Here is a 22,804-nt window from a genome sequence, read left to right as displayed (position 1 = left end):
TGTGTTTTAAAGATACCCTGCTTATTTTTTCCTTTCATGAGATGGAAGGTTAGCACTAACTAGTGTGTTGACTACTTTTGATGTCAAGCTAACATTTAATTCATCTATGTTCATAGTTTTCCTAAAATAATACCTTCATTCAAGATAAAAGTTTGTCATTTACATACTGCATTAGCAAAGTTTAACATAACATTTTTTTATTTGCTTATTCAAGATGGTGTAGGTACAGTAATTTAAATGCTTGAAGTAATTTAATTAGAATTAATTTTCATGTCTAAATTAATAATTGCCAAACAGTGAAATATTACTAAATTGTAATTTTGGAAGGATTCAGTATTCTGTAGAAGTAATGTAACTTATGAAGAGTCTAAAATACCAAGATGTTAAACAGTCACAGTTCGAGTGGATTGTTTTAATTTTGTCCTGATAATTAATTTTAATCTCAAGGTACCTTGTTACAGTACTATTGGGTTTCCTTGCATATTGTTGAGATATTTCAAATTTGGAAATCTTAAATATTCCTTTTCATGTCTTGTCTTTTCAGATTAATCTTATACAGTAACAGTAATGTCAGTATCAATCTTAAGTGATCTTTTAGCCCTTTTAATGTAGCGTTTTAATTTTTTGTTTGTTATCTAGAAAAGCATGCCAACTTTACTTTTTTTGATTACCTTAGCTTTCCATAATTTGAAAATTGATTTTTTTTTTTTTTTGTAACAGTTGATTGGGTCTTTGATTGATAAGTGAGCTTTTTGTAGATTTGAATTGGGTTTGAGATGTAGCTACTCGGTTGATTGTTTCGCCGCGACTGTTAAAGTGAAAAATTCACGCGAGAATGATTTTCTAGAGGAGTTTTAATGCACAGGTTTACGAAAGAAGAATGTAGCCCCTGGAATGGGAGGTTTAGGTGGCGGTGAAGATCACCACACCCGTAACCCTGAACTCTTTAGTGCTGGAGATGCCACGGTTCGTCACGTGCTCGAGGGCCACGATCGAGGAGTCAACTGGGCTGCTTTCCATCCCTCTCTTCCTCTCGTAATCTCGGGGTCCGATGACCGGCAGGTTAAACTATGGAGAATGAATGAATCAAAGGTTGGTGTTTTCACTGGCTTCAATTTTGCCTGTAGTATATTATTAATGTTGTTATATCATTATGTAAGATAGAAAATATTTTTTCTATCCTTCCTTTCTCAAGTGATACTATTATTATTATTATTATTATTATTATTATTATTATTATTATTATTTTCATTATTATCATTATCATCATTATCATTATCATCATTATCATTACTAGTAGCTAAGCTACAATCCACCCTAGTTGGAAAAGTGGATGCTCTAAGCCTAAGGACTCCAACAGGGAAAAATAGCCCAGTGAGGAAAGGAAATAAGAAAAAAATAAACTGCAAGAGAAGTAATGAACAATTAGCATAAAATATAAGAACAGTAACATTATAATAGATCTTTCATTTATAAACTATAGAAAGACACAGCCTGTTCAACATAAAAAAATCATAAACATCATGATCTTATTTTTACAGGCCTGGGAAGTAGACACATGTCGAGGTCATTATAACAACGTGTCGTGTGTGATGTTCCATCCACGGCAAGAATTGATTCTCTCGAACGCCGAGGATAAATCTATCCGAGTCTGGGACATGGCTAAAAGGATGTGCCTCCACACATTCCGCAGAGAGCACGACAGGTTCTGGGTATTAGCTGCTCATCCAACCCTGAACTTGTTTGCAGCTGGCCATGACAGTGGCATGATTATATTCAAGGTAGGAGTGTATGTTAGTTTAATGTTGTACAGTATATAAATTATTCTTTATTACATTAATTTCCTTTTGCATTCATGCTGGAAATTTGTTTTATACATTCTTGTACATAGGTAGATTATTAGATTATTAGACATTACATTAATGTTTTGGGATGCTAAAGTTATTGGTAGGCTTTTTATTAGATATCTATGGCAGATGATAGTTTGCTGTCAAATATTACTCTTCTATCTTTTTCCAGTTAAGTTACGCAGTCTGGAAACTTGTACTTTAATGCGTCATTATTCTGTACTACACTAACTACTAAATGCCCATTTTTTACACTTTTTATTGTAGATTATTACAATCTTTTAAGTCTTTAGCATCAACAGAATTTTGACATATCTTATTTTGTATCGACTAGAGATGTAATTTTGTATGTGTATGTAATGCATACTGAATACTTCGTTGTGAAAGATGGTTTTTGTTTTTCAGCTGGAGCGTGAGAGACCTGCGTATGCTTTGCATGGAAATCTTTTGTATTATGTAAAAGAGAGATTCTTACGCCGCCTAGATCTGACAAAGAACAAGTAAGGTTTGGGGTTTTAACTTGTATTATATTGTCATAGTTAGGAAAAAATCTTGTATGGTTTTGTGAATATACTGTAGTATCTCGAATGATTTGGCTTCATTTTATGTTTAATAGAATTCCAGCAGTTTTAGATAATCTTTTAAATCAAAACACGTTCTTCAGAAAATAAAGACTGTAATTCTTTTTCATGGTTTCAGAGTAATTTTTTAGTTATTCCTACACGAATACAAACCCTCGTCCTATAATAGGAGTCATGTTTTCAGCGAAGCTGCATAGAGCTGTTAAAACTCTGAGGTAGCGATAGTTGCTGTTGGGTGGCGGGGAACCCCTGTCCACCTGACAGGGCAATGAGCTCAACCATTTATTAGCCTCCGAATGATGGGAGAAGGATAGGAAGTGGTGTTTGGAGGGGGGGGGGGGGAGTAGCTGTAGTGAACGACACCTCGTAGTAACGGAGGATTTTGAGGAGGGAGAAGTTTAATTGGAAAGGTACCTCTGGTAGTGGTATCACTCGCCCCAGTTTTAATACCGACACCCTTTAGGGGTGAGCGAGCTGGATATATTCCTGGCATTCCATGCAACTTTTTTCTCTGGTATATTTAGCAGTATTTATACCTTTGAAATGGTGCTTTAAGGAGCATTTCACTGGGCGACACAGGTTCCTCACCCAGAAATAGATTTTTCCTTCGTCAAAATCCCTTTTCTGGGCTCAATCCCTGTGCCGCGCAGTGAAATGCTCCTTAAGCACCATTTCAAAGGAATATAACTGCTAATATTACCAGAGAAAAAATGTAAAGGAATGCTAGGTTGAACTAGCTCGCTCACCTAATGGTGTCGGTATAGACTGGGGCGAAATACCAGAGGTCTCGTACCATTTAGATTTCTCCTCCTCGAAATCCCCCAATAGTGAGGTGCCGTTCAACCTCCCCTGCCTCGCAGACCAGTACTACTAACTCAACCCACGCTTGCCCATCACTCCTTTCAAGCACCTGTTTGATATAAGTCCAAGTTTTTTATTTCGTGTGTTTCATTGGATTTATCATCAACTTTCTCTCGATGGCCGATTCCCAAGATACCCCATCGAAGTTAAGTACCTTATCCATGAGTTTTTAACGAGATTGGGCAGTGTCATCTTTGTTTTTATTATTTAGAAGTGTTTATATATGAGCGGCGTCCCCGTTCTTTCTTTCGCCTCTGCCCTTTGTCTCGTTAGTTCGTCCGTCTTTTATATTCGTTCGATCCTTTAGGAGTTTTTTCCTTATATTCATTTAGTACACCAACTTTATGCTTTCATATAGCAACATTCATTTAGTACACCGACTTTATGCTTTCATATAGCATTTATTTTATGTTATCCTATGATATCGGTGTTAGCGTTTCATCAGGAGTAGGTTATGTTGGTATGCCTGCATTCGTGCATGTTGGTGGATAGCGTCAACATTGAGATTGTTTCGCTAGTTCTAGGAGCTTTAATTTCGACCATCTCACTTATTATTAGTAAAACCTTTTGTTTTATTACGCTCCACCTAGTTTTACGTTTGGTTCGAGTGGGACTCTCGCGTATTTTGTTGTTTTTACTGTTCGATCTACCGCTTCAGTAACTAGGTTGGTACCCCTGCTTTCCATCTGCTGATGGCGTCATGCTTCCTCCCCTACCACTCGCCCGAGTCCCTCTCTCGCCATATTTTTTCTGCATGCCTAACCTTACTTACGTGATTTCGCTTTTAATTCATTAATTATTTTTATGTATTTGTGCATTGATATTATATTTATTGCTTACTCCGTTATGATCATATTTTTGGGATTTTCATGTCATGATTAGGGGATCTCCAGTTGGTAGCCCTGTCTACCACTGCGCACTGGCGATTTCCCTGTACCATTACACCCCCCCCCAACAAGTTGGGGAGGTTATTCCATCCCCCCCCCCCTTCAGTGTACACCCTTCCTCTCACTCGATGGTTGTTGGTTATGATTTACGGGTCAAGTATGCTTGTACCTCAGTCTTCCATCAACGTTCCGACATATTGAGGACTGAGTATACCAACGGGGTATGACTTAGTCTCATTCATTCATACCGGGCGGTTTCGTCTCCCCCCTCCCGTCGCCATCGGTCGGGGAGGGGGAAGGCCGGGACCACCGGGGACTATCACACGTGATTAGTCGGTATATCTGCACCTTGGTGTAACCTTGCTTTTAATTACGGTTGTTAGAATGAGCACTTATATTAGGAGTGTCCTCCCCTACGGTACCTCATGCTATTATCGTCCGTATAGGACTTATTATATCCCATATCATTATTTTATATTCTACATGAATCATTACCTTTGTCCCGGTACCTCAGGTAAGGTAGGGGGGGGTTCCACTGGCTCCCCCCGCGCTCTCCCGTTGTACCCTCCCGTCATCAGACATCGGAGCCGCCGAGCTCTTAACTACATGATCGGTTGACACTGACACGGTTTTGATTAATATCCTCCCTCCGGGAGCCCTATTCATTAGACATTAGTTTTTGATCATAATTGGCGTTTTCTATTCATGTACTTTAAGGATGTATCTTGGGTACTTTAAGTTTACTTTAAGTTACTTTAAGTTTACTTACCAACCCTGTTCCCCGGCCACGGGGGCCCCGGAACTAGTTATGATTATATATTAATCACTGTTTTTTGCATCCTTTTTCATACCCGGCTCTGCCGGATTGCTATTGGAATAGTCTCAGTTCTCTGCATGTTTAGTCTAAGGCTATACATTTATTTTATTAACTGGCAGGTCCCGGACCCTCCGGGACCCCTTATAGAGAAACTAGTAGATGCTCATGGACTATTCCTTTTACAGGTGGTCCGTTGCCGGATGACAGCCTGCGCGGCCGTCCTTAACCAGCCTTGCGGCCATGCTGTCTGTCGGTCCCACGCGGACTGTGGGATCCAGATGGACGATATTGTGGTATGGCACCCTGACAACTGCCTTATCTGTTATGACCTTATCTCCACCCTCGCTTCAGATTCGGTGAGCCTCTTTCAGTCATTTTTGTATTTACTTCCCTTCACTGGGCGACATCAATATGATAGATAATCATTGACTTCTGTTATGAATCTTCGCGTTCATTTATCATTTTGTCCTCGGGTTTGCTAACCTTATCCCCGTTCTTTCAGAGTTCCCAGGCGGTTAAAACTTCAGCAAGAGCCACTTTGAAATTGTGGGTAGGCGGCTTCGCCCGTAACGTAAAGGCCAGGAAGCCCTACGTCCTCTCAGAAGATTATTGTAGACTTATCTACCCGAACGCAAAATCTTCGGCAGCAGTGCCTAGGCAAGTGGCGGCTCCTATAATTGCTGACATTGCGGAAATCGTAGAACTCAATCTCGTCCAGGATACAGACATCCCTGACGACCCGGACCCCATTGAAGACAATGTTACGGCTCTGACCTTAGACATAGAGCCCATGGTTTTTGACGAACCTGACACAGGTAAGGTTGTAAGTGAGGCAGGTGGGTCTGGCGCTAAGACCTCTCTTCTTAGCCCCTCTTTTTCTCCAACTTCTAATAATTTTTCCTTTCTTGGTTTTGAAGGGAACCACGAATCCTCCCCAAGATCGCTCTCGGTTCCTGCCAAGGTCAAATCTCAGAAAAGACCTTTAGTGAGGACTCGTCAGAATCCTACACTACCTGGATCATCGAAGCCCAAGAAGGCTCCCCTCCCCGGAGCTCCTAGTGACTCGACTAGCACTGCCCCTATGTCTCAGGACCCGGGAGTGCAGTCATCCCCCTTAATTACCACAACCAACCTCGACCCGGAGGCCCTCACGAATATGTTGTCGAGGGTCGTTACAGAGCAGATTAGTTCTATACTTTCTGCCGTCACCAGAAGACTAGATACCCTGGAAAGTGGACTGCCTCAACAACAGCAGTTCCTCATCCCGGACGCCTCAAAACTTCCACCCTTCACGAAGAACAACCCGTGGAAAATGGCGCTCCACTGTCCTTTCACGGACGGAATGTTGACCATCGAGGGTTTTGGGACCAGGCCCATTGAAGATTTTGAGTTCTTCCCTCCCGGTCTTCAATTTCCTTTCCCCGGCTTCGCCCGGCTTACGGAAGAGGCTCTTGTCCGACTAGATAAGGTCCCTAAAGAGACCGTTATCTTTCCGAAGGAACAGGCTCAGTCTGTTTGGGTTCGAACCTTAAATGAGTGGGGTTGTACAAACACCATGCTGACCCCCCACAAGAGTACTTACACCATGTTTCTTGTGGACGAACAGACCCCCACTCCTTGCGTCACCAAAATGGTTGAATTAGCCCTTCAGGCAGTGACCGAAGATAAGCCTTTGCCACAACTCCGGGAGACAGATCCTACATCTCTGCTGTTCCCATCAGATAATGAATGTTGGCTTAACATTCAATCGACATTCACTTCTGGTAAGCTATCCGCGGACTGTGCATCGACGCAATTCAGTGAACGCCTCCCAAGACTACCTGAAACCTTAATCCGACTCGAGTTCGAGTCCCGGTCTAGGTTTAGCCGGAGCCTCAACATCTCGACTATGGCGGAGATGTTTTCTCTTACTTATGACGAGGAACACTCTTTTAAAGTTATGACTAAAGCCACCCTGCAATCTTTGTTAGCAGACTGCTACGACTTCTTGGTGACCAAAAGACGTTGCCGTAAGCATGTCTTATCTGAAGCCACTATCCGCCATGAGCCAAATAAGCTCATTAAAGCCTCTGCTTGGGGTCCGGACCTTTTCCCGGAGGACATGGTCAACTCGGTATTGAGCGAAGCTGCCAGAGTGAACCAGAGCCTCAAAGTCCGTTGGGGTCTCACTCCCAAACGGAAGTTCGAACAATCGAGCATTCACTCCCGGGGCAGAAAAAGGCTACGCCCTTATAGCTCTACCCAATTCCGCCAACCTATTCAAGTAGTCCAGTCGGCCCCGGTCTCTCAGGGCATCCAACCCTCCACCTCCAAGTCTCAGCCCCAAGTGAAGTATGTCCTCGTCCCTGAAAACCAAGTGGCTTCGAACTCGTTTACCTCCTGTTTATAACCCGGTCTATGAGTCCCGGTTTTCCTCCCAAGGATACCAACGAGGCAGGGGCCCCGGTTCGAGGGGTTCTTTTCAGAACAGAAGCAAAGGGAGATATTTCTCCCGTGGAAAAGGGTCACGTGGTGGCCGAGGCGGTAAAACCTCCAACTACTGACGGTCTTCAGGTAGGAGGGAGACTTTATGTGTTCCGGAGTCGCTGGAAATTCAGTCCTTGGGCCTTCAGCATAATCTCCAAGGGCCTGGGGTGGAGTTGGATAGAAGGGCCTCCTCCACCGAACAGATTCCATCAACCCTCGACACCGGACCTACTTTTGTTTACCCAAGATCTTCTTCGCAAGAACGCGATCAAGGAAACGAAATATCTGAAGTTTCAAGGTCGCTTATTCAGCGTTCCGAAGAAAGACTCCGACAGCCGAAGGGTCATCCTCGATCTGTCTCGACTAAACTTGTCCATTCAATGCGACAGGTTTCACATGCTTACCGTCTCGCAGGTGCGAACCTTGCTTCCCCGTGGGGCCGTCACCACCTCCATCGATCTTACCGATGCTTACTATCACGTTCCAATAGCGAGACACTTCCGCCCATTCCTAGGATTCAGACTGGACGACAAGGCTTACACGTTCAAAGTGATGCCTTTCGGGCTCAACATCGCGCCCAGAATCTTCACGAAACTGGCGGAATCGGTCATTCAGGAACTCCGATCCCACGGAATCCAAGTCGTTGCATACCTGGACGATTGGCTAATCTGGTCAGACAACGTCGAGGATTGTCTCAAGGCAACAAACAAGGTGATCCAATATCTTCAGTTTCTGGGATTCCAGATAAACTTCGGAAAGTCTCGTCTGACACCAAAGACCAAATTTCAGTGGCTGGGATTACGGTGGGACCTACGTTCTCACACTCTATGTCTCCCCAGGTCCAAGAGGATAGAGATTGCGAAAAATACCAAACGCTTTCTCGGGGAAAAGGTAACTTCCAGAAGGAACCAGGAGAGGATTCTAGGGTCCCTACAATTCGCTTCAGTGACAGACCTCCTTCTGAAAGCGAAATTGAAAGACATCAACCGAGTTTGGCGCTCCAGAGCGAACACCAAACGTCGGGACAAGAAGACACGCCTTCCTCCCATTCTTCGGAAGAGGCTTCTCCCATGGACAACCGCCAAGAGCCTATCAAAATCGGTTCCGTTGCAGTACCCCCCTCCAAGGATAGTCATCCACACGGATGCCTCCCTATCAGGTTGGGGAGGCTACTCCCAACACAGGAAAGTTCAGGGCCTTTGGTCTACAATGTTCCAGCAATTTCACATAAACGTCCTGGAGGCCATGGCTGTCTTACTAACCTTGAAACGTCTTTCCCCGGCCAAGAAACAACATCTGAGGATAGTCCTCGACAACGAAGTCATAGTCCGTTGTCTAAACAGAGGGGGCTCCAAGTCAGGTCCCATCAATCACGTGATGGTGGCAATCTTCTCCCTGGCGGCCTCAAACCAATGGCACCTATCCGCCGTTCATCTGGCTGGAGTTCGGAACGTTGTGGCAGACGCACTCTCCAGGACGGTACCGTTGGAGTCAGAATGGTCACTAGATCGCAAATCCTTTCAATGGATCCTCTTCCAAGTGCCGGATCTCCAGGTAGACCTCTTCGCGACGGAATCCAACCACAAGCTGAAATGTTATGTGGCCCCCAACCTGGACCCTCGGGCTTACGCCACGGATGCCATGTCTCTCGACTGGAACGCCTGGGAAAGGATTTACCTTTTCCCACCGGTGAACCTACTGATGAAAGTGCTGGACAAACTTCGAACCTTCAAAGGTCAAGTAGCCCTGGTGGCCCCCAATTGGCCCAAGAGCAATTGGTTTCCTCTTTTACTGGAGCTGAATCTCCACCCTCACCAGATTCCCAACCCGACTTTGACCCAGATAGTACAAACGTGCACTGTGTTCGCTTCCTCAAACATTCAGACCACCCTAACTTTATGGACTTCATGAAGTTTGCGGCACACAAAGGGGCTAACATAGACCCCCAGAATACTTTATTTTTAGAATCTGACAAGAGAGACTCCACTCTTCGTCAATATGACTCAGCGGTCAAAAAACTAGCTAAGTTTTTGAAAGATTCTAGTACTGACTTTATGACACTAAACCTAACGGTAACCTTTTTCAGAACCTTGTTTGAGTCGGGCTTAGCAGCCAACACTATTACTACCATCAAGTCTGCCTTGAAGAAGATTTTTCTAATCGGCTTTAATATAGATCTAACAGATTCATTGCTAGCTTCGATCCCAAGAGCCTGTGCCAGACTGAGACCATCTTCTCGTCCTAGCCCGATTTCCTGGTTTCTCAATGATGTTCTTAAACTAGCGTCAGAAACCGTCAACGATTCATGTGAGTATATCCCTCTACTCAGGAAAACTCTCTTTCTCGTGAGTTTGGCATCTGGCGCCAGGATTTCGGAATTAGCTGCCTTATCAAGGGATCCAGGCCACATAGAGTTCCTTCCGTCAGGAGAGGTCCTCCTCTCCCCAGACAAGGTCTTCTTGGCCAAAAATGAAGACCCTCAGAATAGATGGTCCTCCTGGAAAATCATCCCTCTCCTTCAGGATCCTTCCCTATGCCCGGTTACCACTCTAAAGTCCTTTCTATCAAGGACTTCCTATAAGACCTCGGGACCCTTGTTCATCAGGGAGCGGGGAGGGACTATAACTTTGAAAGGGATCAGACAACAGATCTTGTATTTTATTAAACAGGCCAATCCAGAGTCTTTTCCTCACGTCCACGACATTCGGGCGGTAGCGACCTCAATAAATTTTTTCCATCATATGAACTTTACAGATATCTCTAAATATACCGGATGGAAATCCCCCTCAGTGTTCAAGCGGCACTATCTTAAACAATTAGAGGCCCTTCAACTCGCTACCGTAGCTGCAGGGAGCGTGGTATCCCCCGGACAAATTCCTTCTAACTAATCCCTGAATCCTATATCTTCCACCTTCTTCCTCTTACCTGCCTCACTTACAGTTCCTACCTGAGTTCGGTTTGTTGTATCACACCCATGGGTGTTCCTAGTTCGTAACATTGCCATTTTTTATCATTGTTCAATTTATTCTTCCATACGAACTGTATTTCTTTAGTGTTCAAGTGTATGTAATTTGTTCCAGTGTTTGACCTTAATTGGTTTTGTTTTAAGTTGATGTTCTTTTGTCTTCCCTTCCTGGGATATTATACCTTATCATGCTGATGTTGTTAAAGACGTCCGTCTTCTACGTTAGCTTTTGATTAAACCACTGTTTGTTATGTTGATTTTTATTCGTTCCCGTATAGTTAATAAAGTTTGGGTTCGTTTTCTCTGGTACTATTTCACTGCGCGGCACAGGGATTGAGCCCAGAAAAGGGATTTTGACGAAGGAAAAATCTATTTCTGGGCGAGAGACCTGTGCCGCCCAGTGAACCCACCCTATTTGCTCCCCCCCTGTTCAGACCCCAAACTTAAGGGTGCTGTAAGGAGTGATGGGCAAGCGTGGGTTGAGTTAGTAGTACTGGTCTGCGAGGCAGGGGAGGTTGAACGGCACCTCACTATTGGGGGATTTCGAGGAGGAGAAATCTAAATGGTACGAGACCTCTGGTATTTCGCCCCAGTCTATACCGACACCATTAGGTGAGCGAGCTAGTTCAACCTAGCATTCCTTTACATTTTTTCTCTGGTAATATTAGCAGTTATATTCCTTTGAAATGGTGCTTAAGGAGCATTTCACTGGGCGGCACAGGTCTCTCGCCCAGAAATAGATTTTTCCTTCGTCAAAATCCCTTTTCTAGTACCCTCAACTGGCTTTTTTATCTTATTTTTTTCCTAGACGATTGTGTTAGTAGATCATCATTAGTGAGGAAAGTCCATCATCGTTAATGAGGAATATTTAGAAGGAAGGATGGGTTTCCAGTGGTTTCCTTATAACTTTAGGTGTGTGACAGTTTTCTATGCAAACCTGCTGATATCCACATTCTTGTTCCTGTTGGACAGCATTCCTGTTTGCTTTATATTCCCTGGCTTTTGTTGCCTGGTGATGACAATGACATTATATTCCTAAGATGGTTTGCAATCCTTCGACATCGATTTGCACTGTCGGAGGAAGAAACTTGTACAGTCGCCATTAGCATTATTCTCTTCCCGTTGCTGGAAAGGTGCTAAAGATGTATCTCATGGGTGTTCCGTCTTTTTGTAGGGTTCCCGTGATCTTTTCCTCGTTGGTGTGTCTTCATTGGCGTGAACAACACTCAGGAGAACTTAAAGTTCATCTTCCACTTCAGCCTGAACTTCATCTCTTTCATTACACTGTTGGGCGGGATAGATGGATTCTGCCCTTTTCCCCTCTATGGATGAAGAAGTTCAAAGACCAATCGATAAGAGTTACATACACGTGGCTCCTATCGTTTCTCTCCCTATGGGAGACTCGATGCTGCACCATGTCCATAACTCCCCTCACCTTAGGTGAACAGAGGAATCCTGTGCGTGTACCCATGATAACTATCATGTGAGCATGCCCATGATTGCTGTCTTGTTCGCTGACTTGCCCGTGATAGCTCTCCTGTGCACGTGCCCTTACCTGTTCTTATGCAACCACAAGTGCTCTTGGCACATGCTCTCATTTAATCACGTGTGTTATGGTTGACTTACATTGTATAGCTAATTTGGTCATGGGAATACACGGTCACATGTATTTTTTCCCAGATCAACAGTTACGTAACTTAAAAGAATTCTGTGAGCCAACACTGCCTTTCAACACCCGTGGGACAACACCTATCTACGCTTTCTGTCATTCTCCTTGATTTGAAAGGTAACCGGCAGGTACTGACTATGAATAGTACCCAGACCTGGTGATATTTCTTAGTCAAGGTACAAAGAGAACTACCCCAGTGCCCCAGCCTAAACTGCAGAGGTATCACAACTCTGTGACAGCCATGTCACTGCACAGTTGAAAAATAGCCAGCGTCTCCTCCTAGTTAAAGACATTTCACTGGGCACTACACAGGTGGGCTGTCTTTTGCGACCGGTGCTCTTCAAGTGGTATTGATACAATTGGGGCCTCTTAGTAGGTGATAGCAGATTATCTTGTCTACCTTCGCTGTGAGAAGCTCTTTTCAGTCTCAGCGGTAAAAGACTATAGCTTATCCTTGAGCCAGGTCTTTGGACTGGATGGCTTAGGTCTTTCTTCTTTGGAGCCATTTATGCTTATGAGAAGCGTCTAGCAGTTTGGTCTTGAGATAACTCAAATCACCGTAGTGGGATGAACCATCAGATAAAGAGCAGAATCTAAGGTCATTTCCCTCATTGCATAAGATTCAGAGAAACACGTACACAAATCTCAAGGAATTTAAAGCAGAGTCAGCTTTTCATACTACAAACACAAAACAACACAGAGCAAAACAAAACACGTCTCACCAATGCAAGTGCTTAGGAGGAATGAGGATGGGGTGGGGAGATGTAGGGGTAGAGAGGATAGTCGTAGTAGGAAGCACAGACGGGTGTAGGACGGCACCTCGTTGTTCCAGGGGATGTTGATGAAGGAGAGGTATAATTGGAGAGGGACCTATGGCCGTGGTTCTAACACGCCCCAGTTTTCTATACAGACACTCAAAGAGTGAGCGAACTAGGTTTATTCTTGGCATTCCATGCATCTCTTTTTCTCTGGTATATTCAGCAGTAATTACTGTATGCCTTAAAAATGGTGCTAGAGGAGCATTTCACGGAGCGACACAGGTTCCTTCCCCAGAAATAGACTTCCTTCGTCAAAATCCCTTTGTTAGTCCAGGTAGACTAGAGAAGATCTCTAAGAATACCATATTCTCTGGCTTCAAGAATAGATTAGGAGAGCGTATCCTCCTCTGGCTGAAGATCCATAAGAACCAGGTCTTGCTCTTGCTCACGAAGTCAGAGTGATTAGTTCTACTTTAGCTTTCAAGGAGAACCTGTCAGAGTTAAGTGATACAGCCCTTTTTGTGGGAGTATGTCCGTAAAGTTCTAGAGTACTTTTTCACGTGGACCTGTGTTAGCTGCTCAGCAGATTGTGTGTCGAACCTAGCTTCTTCATCAGACAAGAAGCACCTCGTCCAAGATGGCTGTTGTGACATAAGTCTAGGAGGAGAGGTAAGATGAACAGGCCTTTTTCCTATTTTCTCTTATTGGATTCAGCAGTCTTACCATCATGTGCTGGATTGGACATTGATGCTGCTAAATTTCAGTAATAAACAGTTTTTCTAAGTGCATACAGTAGATAAAAAAGCATCTCCCCATCCTCCTTACGAGATGGGATGAATTCGGATGTGGACATTTCTTTTTTTCTTTTTTTTCTCTCTTCTAACCTCATCAGGGGCTGACTTTTGCCAGACAGAAACCTAACTTTTCTCCTGAGAATCTTCTCAGGTGATGGTAGGTGGACAGGAATCAACACTTTTACATCCTCCCAGGTCAAATTGTTTGGACATTTTGGAATTTTAAACCAGCCAGCTTGGCTATATGGACTTCACCCCTCCTTAGGATAAGTCTCATATTAAAGGACGAGGGTACGTATGCTCGTAGGAACAAATCTCAAATTTTTAAGTAATTTATATTTTTCATAATTCTACAAACCTCAGACCTTTTAAGTTTTACTTCCCACCTCAACTACCCCATAAGTCCTAGGTGAAGGTCAAAATGGTTACTGTTTGCTGACAAGCGGGTAGGGCTTTCCCGCTACCCTTCAGTAATTACCGTCATCTTGTTATAATTTTAACAGCCATATTCCTGCTAGGTGAAAGCATGCTCCTATAAAAGACTCAGGTTTTTATAGTTAGGAAAAATACAAAATGCTTTGAAAAAAAAAAAAAATAGATATTTTTAAGATTAACCCTTTTACCCCCAAAGGACGTACTGGTACGTTTCACAAAACTCATCCCTTTACCCCCATAGACGTACTGGTACGTCCTTGCAAAAAACTGCTATTTACATTTTTTTTTGCATATTTTTAATAACTTTTTGAGAAACTACAGGCATTTTCCAAAAGAATGAGACCAACCTGACCTCTGTATGACAAAAATTAGGGCTGTTGGAGCAATTTAAAAAATATATATAGCAAAATGTGCTTGAAAAAAAAAAACCCTGGGGGGTTAAGGGTTGGAAAGTTCCAAATAGCCTGGGGGTCAAAGTGTTAAGCATAGAAGATTCACTCTGAAATTATTTATGGAAACATTTATGAAGAGCAGTTTATTCTTGATGATATTCAGTGTTATGGATTATCATTGCACTATATTTAGAGAAGAAAGGTAATGGTACTTTTTAAAATGTTTTATGAACCAAGTGAATGAACTAGTTTGTTATGGTAATGAGCTATAAGCATTTTTATGATTTTGCAGGGATGTAGCAGTGATGCAACTTAGGGCAGGTGCTCGAGCTCCAGTGTACAGTATGTCCTTCAACCCTGCAGAAAATGCTGTCCTCCTCACTACTCGAACACACGTCTTAGACAACAGCAACTATGATTTATACCAGGTAAGATTTTTCCTGTTGTTTATATTAGAATGCAAACCTTCATCTTTTGCCTCGTTACAGTATATCTTTAAGTGCAGGCTGTTACAATTGTTGAGGCTCTGTAACTAGCAATAGTAGTTAATTAACAATAATCAAGTGGAGGAGTTCAGTCATATGTAATCTCTAGCGTATAGTTAGACTGTAATACATTGTAGTTATATCTGTGCTTCTAGAATTTCCCTTCACAATGGTAGTTGAAGTGTGTTTCCCTAATTTTTTGACTGCTGTTACTATTCTAGTAAGATGACGACTTGATTCTTGTTCCAGGAAGAGTGAATTTTTTATTCTTTTTGGAGGTTCAGGTTTGTTCTTTAGTTTAATACATACAGTGTGTGTGTTGTGATAATTATTTGTTATATCAATCAGATAGGTTCCAGACTAAGAGGGGGAGATCTGAGAAGTCTTCATTGTTCTTGAAATGTAACCCCTTTTAAGGAACTCCTTTGACTTATGACCAGTTCCTGTGGCTGGAACTGTTCCTGAATATGTAATTCTCTCAGGCTGCCTGGCATAAATGTAAGAGTTCCAGTAAGAATACTGTGGACATCATTTAACTATGATTGTGATTAGGCCAGGTTTTATCTTTCTTGGCTTGGAAGAACATGGAGTTTAGTACAAATCTGCTTCATGTTACTGTTTTCCTTTGTTATCCTCTTCTTCCTCCTCATTTTACTTTTCATTCAGCTTTGCTCTTTTTCATACTGGAGGAAATGTAAAAGGGAGGTCAGCTATGTTCTTCTCTTCAAGAGGTCCTAGAGGCCGACCTTCATGTTCATACAATGGCTAAGTCACCCACTTGGCCTTTTAAAGATGAAGAACCAACATGAACTCCTGTGTGGTCATACTTTTCTGGAAATTTGGGGGAGATCTTTGGTGTAACTTGTGACTATCCTTCCTGGTTCTTTGTAACTGGTCTGGTATGGCTGTGGGAGTTTTGTGGTGGACTCTCAGTTGTGGGAATAGTATTGCCCTTAAAGGAGACTGTTTTCCAAAGCCCGAGTCAACTACCATCTAGCGTAGGCTTTGTATTGTTTGTATCTTCTCTCCTTGACTGAACAATAGTGCAAGAAAGTTTGGTCCTGCTGCTGGGTTAGGATTGAAGGTAAAGAAGTGGTTTTTCCCCAGTCCAGTTAGGTGTCGTCTGTCTGTGTAATCCTTAGAGAATAGTGCCACAATCATTGTGTCTCAAGTAGTGGTCTGTACCTATTACTTAAAGGGCTTATGCAGTGTCTTTCTGGCCCTTGGCTGCACTTGTATTTTACCCTTCTATACCTATGCTCATGCTTCCTATTTTCTATCTTAATTTCCAACCCCTTTACTTTTCTTTCATATTGCAACTGTGGGATTTACTCATTGCACATGGTTGCTTAATGGCCTCAAAGACTCCAATGCTGGGTCTGATGGCCTAAATTGATAAAAAAGAATTTATAGTGAATTATTGTTTGGTCCTCTGACCAGTTACCACATTTGGGTTTTCCTTTGGGGGATTTTGTAAAAAAAAAAAAAAAAAAAAAAAAAAAAAAAAAAAAAAAAAAAAAAAAAAAAAAAAAAAAAAAAAAGTTTGGTTTTTCTCGTACAGATGATATGAATCAAGTCCTCAGAGCAGTTGCGCTATTTGGTTTTCTCTTGACCATGGAACTTCAATAGGATGGGTTGGAAAGGCACAAAGAGGTAATTGGGCTCATCTGTAAGCATAATGGTCTCATAAGCATTGCACCCTTCCTTTTGCTCTTGGTGGTGTTGATATATTGAGCATTTGCATCCACTCTGAAGGTAACATGCTCATTCTACCCATCTTGGTACCCATTTTCATAGAGTTTACTAGAGGAGGTTAATTCTTTGATCTTCAGATTGGAGAGTTGTCTAGTTTGTAGCTGTTACTCCAGAGATATTTACTCTGCCTGTTACAAGTTCCTGGAAGTGCTCAGCTTATAAAGATAAAAGAAAGGCTTCAAGGTAATGGAATTCAGGATCCATTGTGTTGCCTTATGAGAACTTTTCCAGCCTCTGAATGGACTCTTATTTGTTCATAGTGCGAGGTTTGGTTTTTTTGTATATCCTAATATAAGGTTCTTGCAAAGCCCTGTTTGCCTCAACATTACAAATGCCAAACTGTACAGGTGGTTACAGTACGCACCCTGCACCTTTCATTTGTGAAAGGGAAGTTAACAATTTTTAGTGATAGGAATAACACCAGTTTAGTTTCTTGAACAAGGTCTCCCCACTCTGGCACACTATTCTATTGTATTCCTCTTCCTCTTGTTTTGTTAAAGTTTTTATATTTTATATAGGAAATATTTGTTGTTGTTGTTGCTGTTCTGAAAATATTTTATTTTTCCTTGTTTTCTTTTCTCACTGGGTTATTTTCCCTGTTGGAGCCCCTAGGCTTATAGCATCCTGCTTTTCCACCTAGGGTTGTAGCTTAGAAGTAATAATGATAATAATAACAGTGGGATCTTGCAACCGAGTTAGCAGATGGTACCTTCATCTCACCACTGACATAATTACTAACTACCTCATTTCCAAACGCCAAAGATTATTCCAGCTTGTGATAAAGTTATAGCCATGCAAAAGACTTTAGGTTTCTGGATTGAGAAGTACAGTTATACAATTCTTTGTATAAAGGTTATGTAAATTTCATTGTGGACATCGTGATTCTTTATTCTGAGCTTTATGAGCTCGGTGGTTTGTTCCAGATTAGGTTTTTTCAGATTTACATCATCCGGAGTAATTTGTTGCCAGATTATTTTCTCTTTCCTGTGGAGTCTGAACTACTACATGGTAATTTGATTTGTGTCCTTGTCAGCCGACAATTCTTTTTATTATTGTTATTATTACTAGCCAAGCTACAACCCTAGTTGGAAAAAGCAAGATGCTATAAGCCCAAGGGCTCCAATAGGGAAAAATAGCCCAGTGAGGAATGGAATTAAGGAAATAGATAAATGATGAGAACAAGTTAACAATAAATCATTCTAAAACCGTAACAACATCAAAGCAGATATGTCCTATATAAACTATTAACGTCAAAAACAGATATGTCATATATAAACTATAAAAAGACTCATGTCAGCCTGGTCAACATAAAAACATTTGCTCCAACTTTGAACTTTGTATTTCTACTGATTCAACTACCCGATTTGGAAGATCATTCCACAACTTCGTAACATCTGGAATAAAACTTCTAGAATACTGTGTAGTATTGAGCCTCATTCAAGTTTATTGTTCCTCCTTTGTATACAGGTTACTTCTTTCATGTTAAAAGTTAATTGGCGATAGGGAATGGACTAAGAAATCAATATTTTTATGATAGTAATTATTCACGTGCATTGTTCATTATTTGGATATAAAATTCATCCTTGATGATCAAGGTTAAATAGGTAGTAGTGAACTGACATTAAAGTTATATTTTTTCTTTATGTGAACACTGTATTGCCTATTAAAGGTTATGAACTTTTTAGGGCCAGGCACTGATTTATCCATTGCTTTTTAAGTTATTTAGTACAAGGATATTACATTTTTATGGTAACTTTGTGTATTTTTTTTTTACTCATTTGGTAATTTCCCTGTATAAAAACTTTTTAATTCATCACTATTATATATGTATCACAATTTTTTTTATTTGCTGCTTTCAGGTACCAAAGGAAACAGATTCACAGAATCCAGATTCTCCAGACTCCAAACGTTCAGCTGGTTTAACTGCAGTTTGGGTGGCCAGAAACAGATTTGCTGTTATGGATAAAAGTCATCAGGTAAATCTCTCTCAAATTTATGATATGTATACAGTATATCTGATATGTATATCGTCACCCTCATAAACTAACTGCCTAAGTCATTTTCTCCACTTGTTGGGAAATAAAAAAAAAAAGACCTGCTCATTTCCTAATTGTTTATATCATTGTCTTGAGTTTCAATTCACAAATTCTTAACAGAAGAATTTGTGAATTAGAATGTGTTAATTGAAGCCAACACAACGATATAAAGAATTAGGAAATAAGAAGGTTTTTTTTTTTATTTCTCAACAAGTGGAGAAAATGACTTAGGCAGTTAGTTTATGAGGGTGACGATATGTAATATTTATATGTAACACATATACATGGGCTGGACATATAAGAATGACAGATAAGAGGTGGACAAAAAGAATAACTGAATGGGACCTTAGAGATTGCAAACAAAGCATGGGAAGAAAGAGAAGAGGATGGATTGACTAGCCAAGAAATTTTTTTGGATATAGACTGGCATAGAAACACTATAAACAGATGGGAGTGGAATGACATGTCTGAGGCCTTTGTCCTGCAGTGGACAAGTTATGACTGATGATGTATGTTTGTATGTACACATACATTAATGTACCCAACCCGTCGAAAATCACGGCTAAATATTTAGATAGCTATACATTCACATACAGTGGTAGCATACCCAAGCAATCCTGTAGCCATACACCATGATATAAACTTGATACTCCGCAAAAGGGATAGAATTGTAAAAGTGAAAGAAAATGAGAAACTTATATTTTTACGGTAGACTTGTGTATTTAACCAGCTTAGATGAGGAAATCCTATGAACATCAAGTGAATATAGAAATGGTAAATTTGGTTATTAAAATTTGATGTTTGGGCAACCTACATTCTTAAGTATTGGTGTTATCAAAATGATTGTGCTTCCCTAGTGTTACCAAAGTGATTATGCTTCCCTAAAAAACTGAAATATTAACTAAGAAGCTTTAACACTAAAAGATGTAAAATTTGTATATTATCATTTTTAAGTCTAACCATAAACGTAATCCTGTGATTAGAAGTTCAAATGTCTGTATGTATAGTATTGTATCTACATATTGAGAAATCAAAGATTTTAGATAATTATTATGAATGGAATAACCTTGCAATCATCTCAATATCTGTCCTCATCCCCATAATCAGTCTCTACAGTTAATGTATTTTTGGGATTACCACCTCTTGATTATTCAGTTTATTCAAGTTGTTTTATACTTTTTGGAGTTATTACACGTTTTGAAGTTCATTGAAAGTACTTAGTGCCTCAGTCTAGTCAGGTTATCAGTTAAGCACTACTACTATTTATGTAGTCTGTCTATTTATACATTAAAAAATATTATAAAGAGGAATCATTCCTTAGTGCACCTTCAAGCACAAGAATTTGCAAACAAAAGTGGATGGCCAAATGTTAAACACAGTGTACAATCCTTATTTATTCACCAGGTGGCATTATGGAGCTCTGCTTGACACTAATTTAGATTGTCACTATCGCAACAAAAAATTGTACCTGGACTGCTCAAGATATCTCTGTAATATTTTGTAGTTTAACAATAATTTGCTTATTCTAAATTATGCTGGCTCCAAGCTAACAGATGTGTGTTTTCAGATTGTCATCAAGAACCTTCAGAATGAAGTCACTAAGAAAGTAACCACTCCTGATTGCGATGAGATATTCTACGCGGGAACTGGCATGTTACTTTTGAGAGATGTTGATGGGGTTTCATTATTTGATGTCCAGCAGAAAAGGTAAGACCTTTTATTTTATTTATTAGCCTTTGGAAGAAGTGCAGTTTTATTATTTTTTTATATGTACAGTTTTATATGCAGTCAGATTGCAATAAAACAATTTATTAGCGTATTCTATCTAATTTCTCTTCCTCTTGTCTTGTTAAAGTTTATATTGGAGTTATTTATTTTAATGTTGCTCTTCTTAAAATATTTTCTTTTTCTTCTTTTCCTTTCCTCACTGGGCTATTTTCCTTGTTGGAGCCCCTGAGCTTATAGCATCCTGCTTTTCCAACTAGGGTTGTAGCTTAGCTAATGATAATAATAATAATGATAATTCATGGATTTTAACTTATTTCTGTACATTTAGTAGTTTTTATAAATGTAATAATTTTATGTACTTGTATTCTCCCATTTTTTCAGAGTCCTTGGTACAGCACGGATAGCAAAATGCCGTTATGTTGTATGGTCCAACAACATGACCACAGTAGCTTTGCTCTCGAAACACACCATTCTTATCTGCAATCGTAAGCTAGAGAGGCTTTGCTCGATTACAGAAACTAACAGGGTGAAGTCAGGCTCCTGGGATGACAGCGGTGTCTTCATCTACACAACAAGCAATCACATTAAGGTTAATTCTTCAGTTTGTTGCTGCAGATTGATCTGCATTCAAAGTACTATGAATTCACAATTATTTTGCTTGTCACGAATAATTAGTTTCTTGTTCGGTGTCTTTTAAGCTTGTCTGCTTAGCAAATGAAATACCATTGGCAAACACCTTGTAAACAGCTGAAAAGTTTTCCACATCAGGTTCAGGTTGATGCTTTGCCTTTGCAACGATGCCTCTGTGTCTTTTAGTTTTGTGTGTTCCTTATTTTCACTAGTTTTTCTCTTTTCATCCACATTTGTCGTAGTACACTTTTCTTATTTTCAATATTTTCTTCACAAAAAAGGAATTTTCCAACTGTTTGTGCACTATCTTCTTCGTATGATTGTTGAAGGTCAATTGCTTTTATTCTTATTTCACTAAACTGTGGACAATATAACATAAAGTGGTTAGCATTTCCTTCTACATCACAGAATACACAGTTTAAAAAATTACATTCAGTAATTTTTTTTATCTACTAGCATATGTATCTACTGTAGTTCCAAAAACATTTTCTCTCTCAGTTGATCAGAAATTCCTGGTAATGCATATTTCAAAATATTAATACAAGTCCTTTTTTGGAGGTATATGTGCTTCTTTGTTATAAAATGTCATAGTTGTAAGTTTTATAGTTAGATGTTACTCTTGAATCTGTTGACAAGAATTATACTTAATCTATGTTCATGTTGTAGCTCTGCAACTTAATGGCATTTATCTTTGCTTCACCTTGTAGATGTTTTTGAAACATACAGAAAATAGAATAATTGTTTAGTGAGAGAAATTAGAAATGTTTAAGAGTATGAGTTGTAGGAATTTTTTCTTCTAGTAGTCAGTATTACTACCAGAAGGCAAGTGCCAAAATTAAGGACAACTATGTCATTGAATTTTTTTATTCTTTTTTTATTGATATGGGAAAAGCGGAGAAAGTTTCATCAGCCATGTCAAGGTTATAAATTTATATATATCTTTGTTGTCTTAATTTTTATTTTGAGATCACTAAAAGTAATTATGCTGAAGCCATTTTTTAAATTTGTCCTAATAAAGCCATTTCTTTTTCCCTCCCCCATTACACAAAAAATGAGAAGTCTAGTTGAATACTTAATGAATTGAAACCATAGGATTTTAAAGAATATTTGCCAAGACTGTTGGCTGTTAACCCTTTTACCCCCAATGGACGTACTGGTACGTTTCACAAAACTCATTCCTTTACCCCCATGGACGTACTGGTACGTCCTTGCAAAAAATTTATATTTACATTTCTTTTTGCACATTTTTGATAACTTTATTAGAAACTTCAGGCATTTTTCAAAAGAATGAGACCAACCTGACCTCTCTCTGACGAAAATTAAAGCTGTTAGAGCAATTTAAAAAATATATATTGGAAAATGTGCTTGAAAAAAAAAAATGCCGGGGGGTTAAGGGTTGGAAAGTTCCAAATAGCCTGGGGGTAAAAGGGTTAACATGGAAAAAATGGAGAAAGTTTCATCAGCCATGTCAAGGTTATAAATTTATATACATCTTTGTTGTATTGATTTTTATTTTGTTGAGATCACTAAAAACAATGCTGAAGCCATTTTTTAAATTTGTCCTAATAAAAGCCATTTCTTTTCCCCTCCCCCATTACACAAAAAACGAGAAGTCCAATTGAATCCTTAATGAATTGAAACCATCGGATTGTAAAGAATATTAGCCAAGACTACTGGCTGTTAAAAGTATCTTTAGAT

The 22,804-nt window shown here is 40.2% G+C and overlaps 1 protein-coding gene across 2 annotated transcripts in view; it reads left to right on the top strand.

The window, feature by feature from the left end:
* alphaCOP (coatomer subunit alpha) overlaps positions 1-22,804 on the top strand; it is a 60,023-nt gene that overhangs the window by 23,948 nt on the left and 13,271 nt on the right. For both annotated transcript variants that reach the window (XM_068372304.1, XM_068372303.1), the window contains exons 6-12: positions 866-1,092; positions 1,542-1,781; positions 2,253-2,347; positions 14,765-14,900; positions 18,572-18,688; positions 20,316-20,455; positions 20,858-21,065. In XM_068372304.1, the coding sequence (XP_068228405.1) occupies positions 866-1,092; positions 1,542-1,781; positions 2,253-2,347; positions 14,765-14,900; positions 18,572-18,688; positions 20,316-20,455; positions 20,858-21,065 (1,163 nt within the window). The remainder of the gene's footprint in view (positions 1-865; positions 1,093-1,541; positions 1,782-2,252; positions 2,348-14,764; positions 14,901-18,571; positions 18,689-20,315; positions 20,456-20,857; positions 21,066-22,804) is intronic.

This window comes from Palaemon carinicauda, chromosome 4, assembly GCF_036898095.1.
Source record: "Palaemon carinicauda isolate YSFRI2023 chromosome 4, ASM3689809v2, whole genome shotgun sequence".
Classification (NCBI taxonomy): Eukaryota; Metazoa; Arthropoda; class Malacostraca; order Decapoda; family Palaemonidae; genus Palaemon; species Palaemon carinicauda.
The sequence above is the reverse complement of the archived record's forward strand: the minus strand, read 5'-3'. Positions and strand labels throughout refer to the sequence as shown.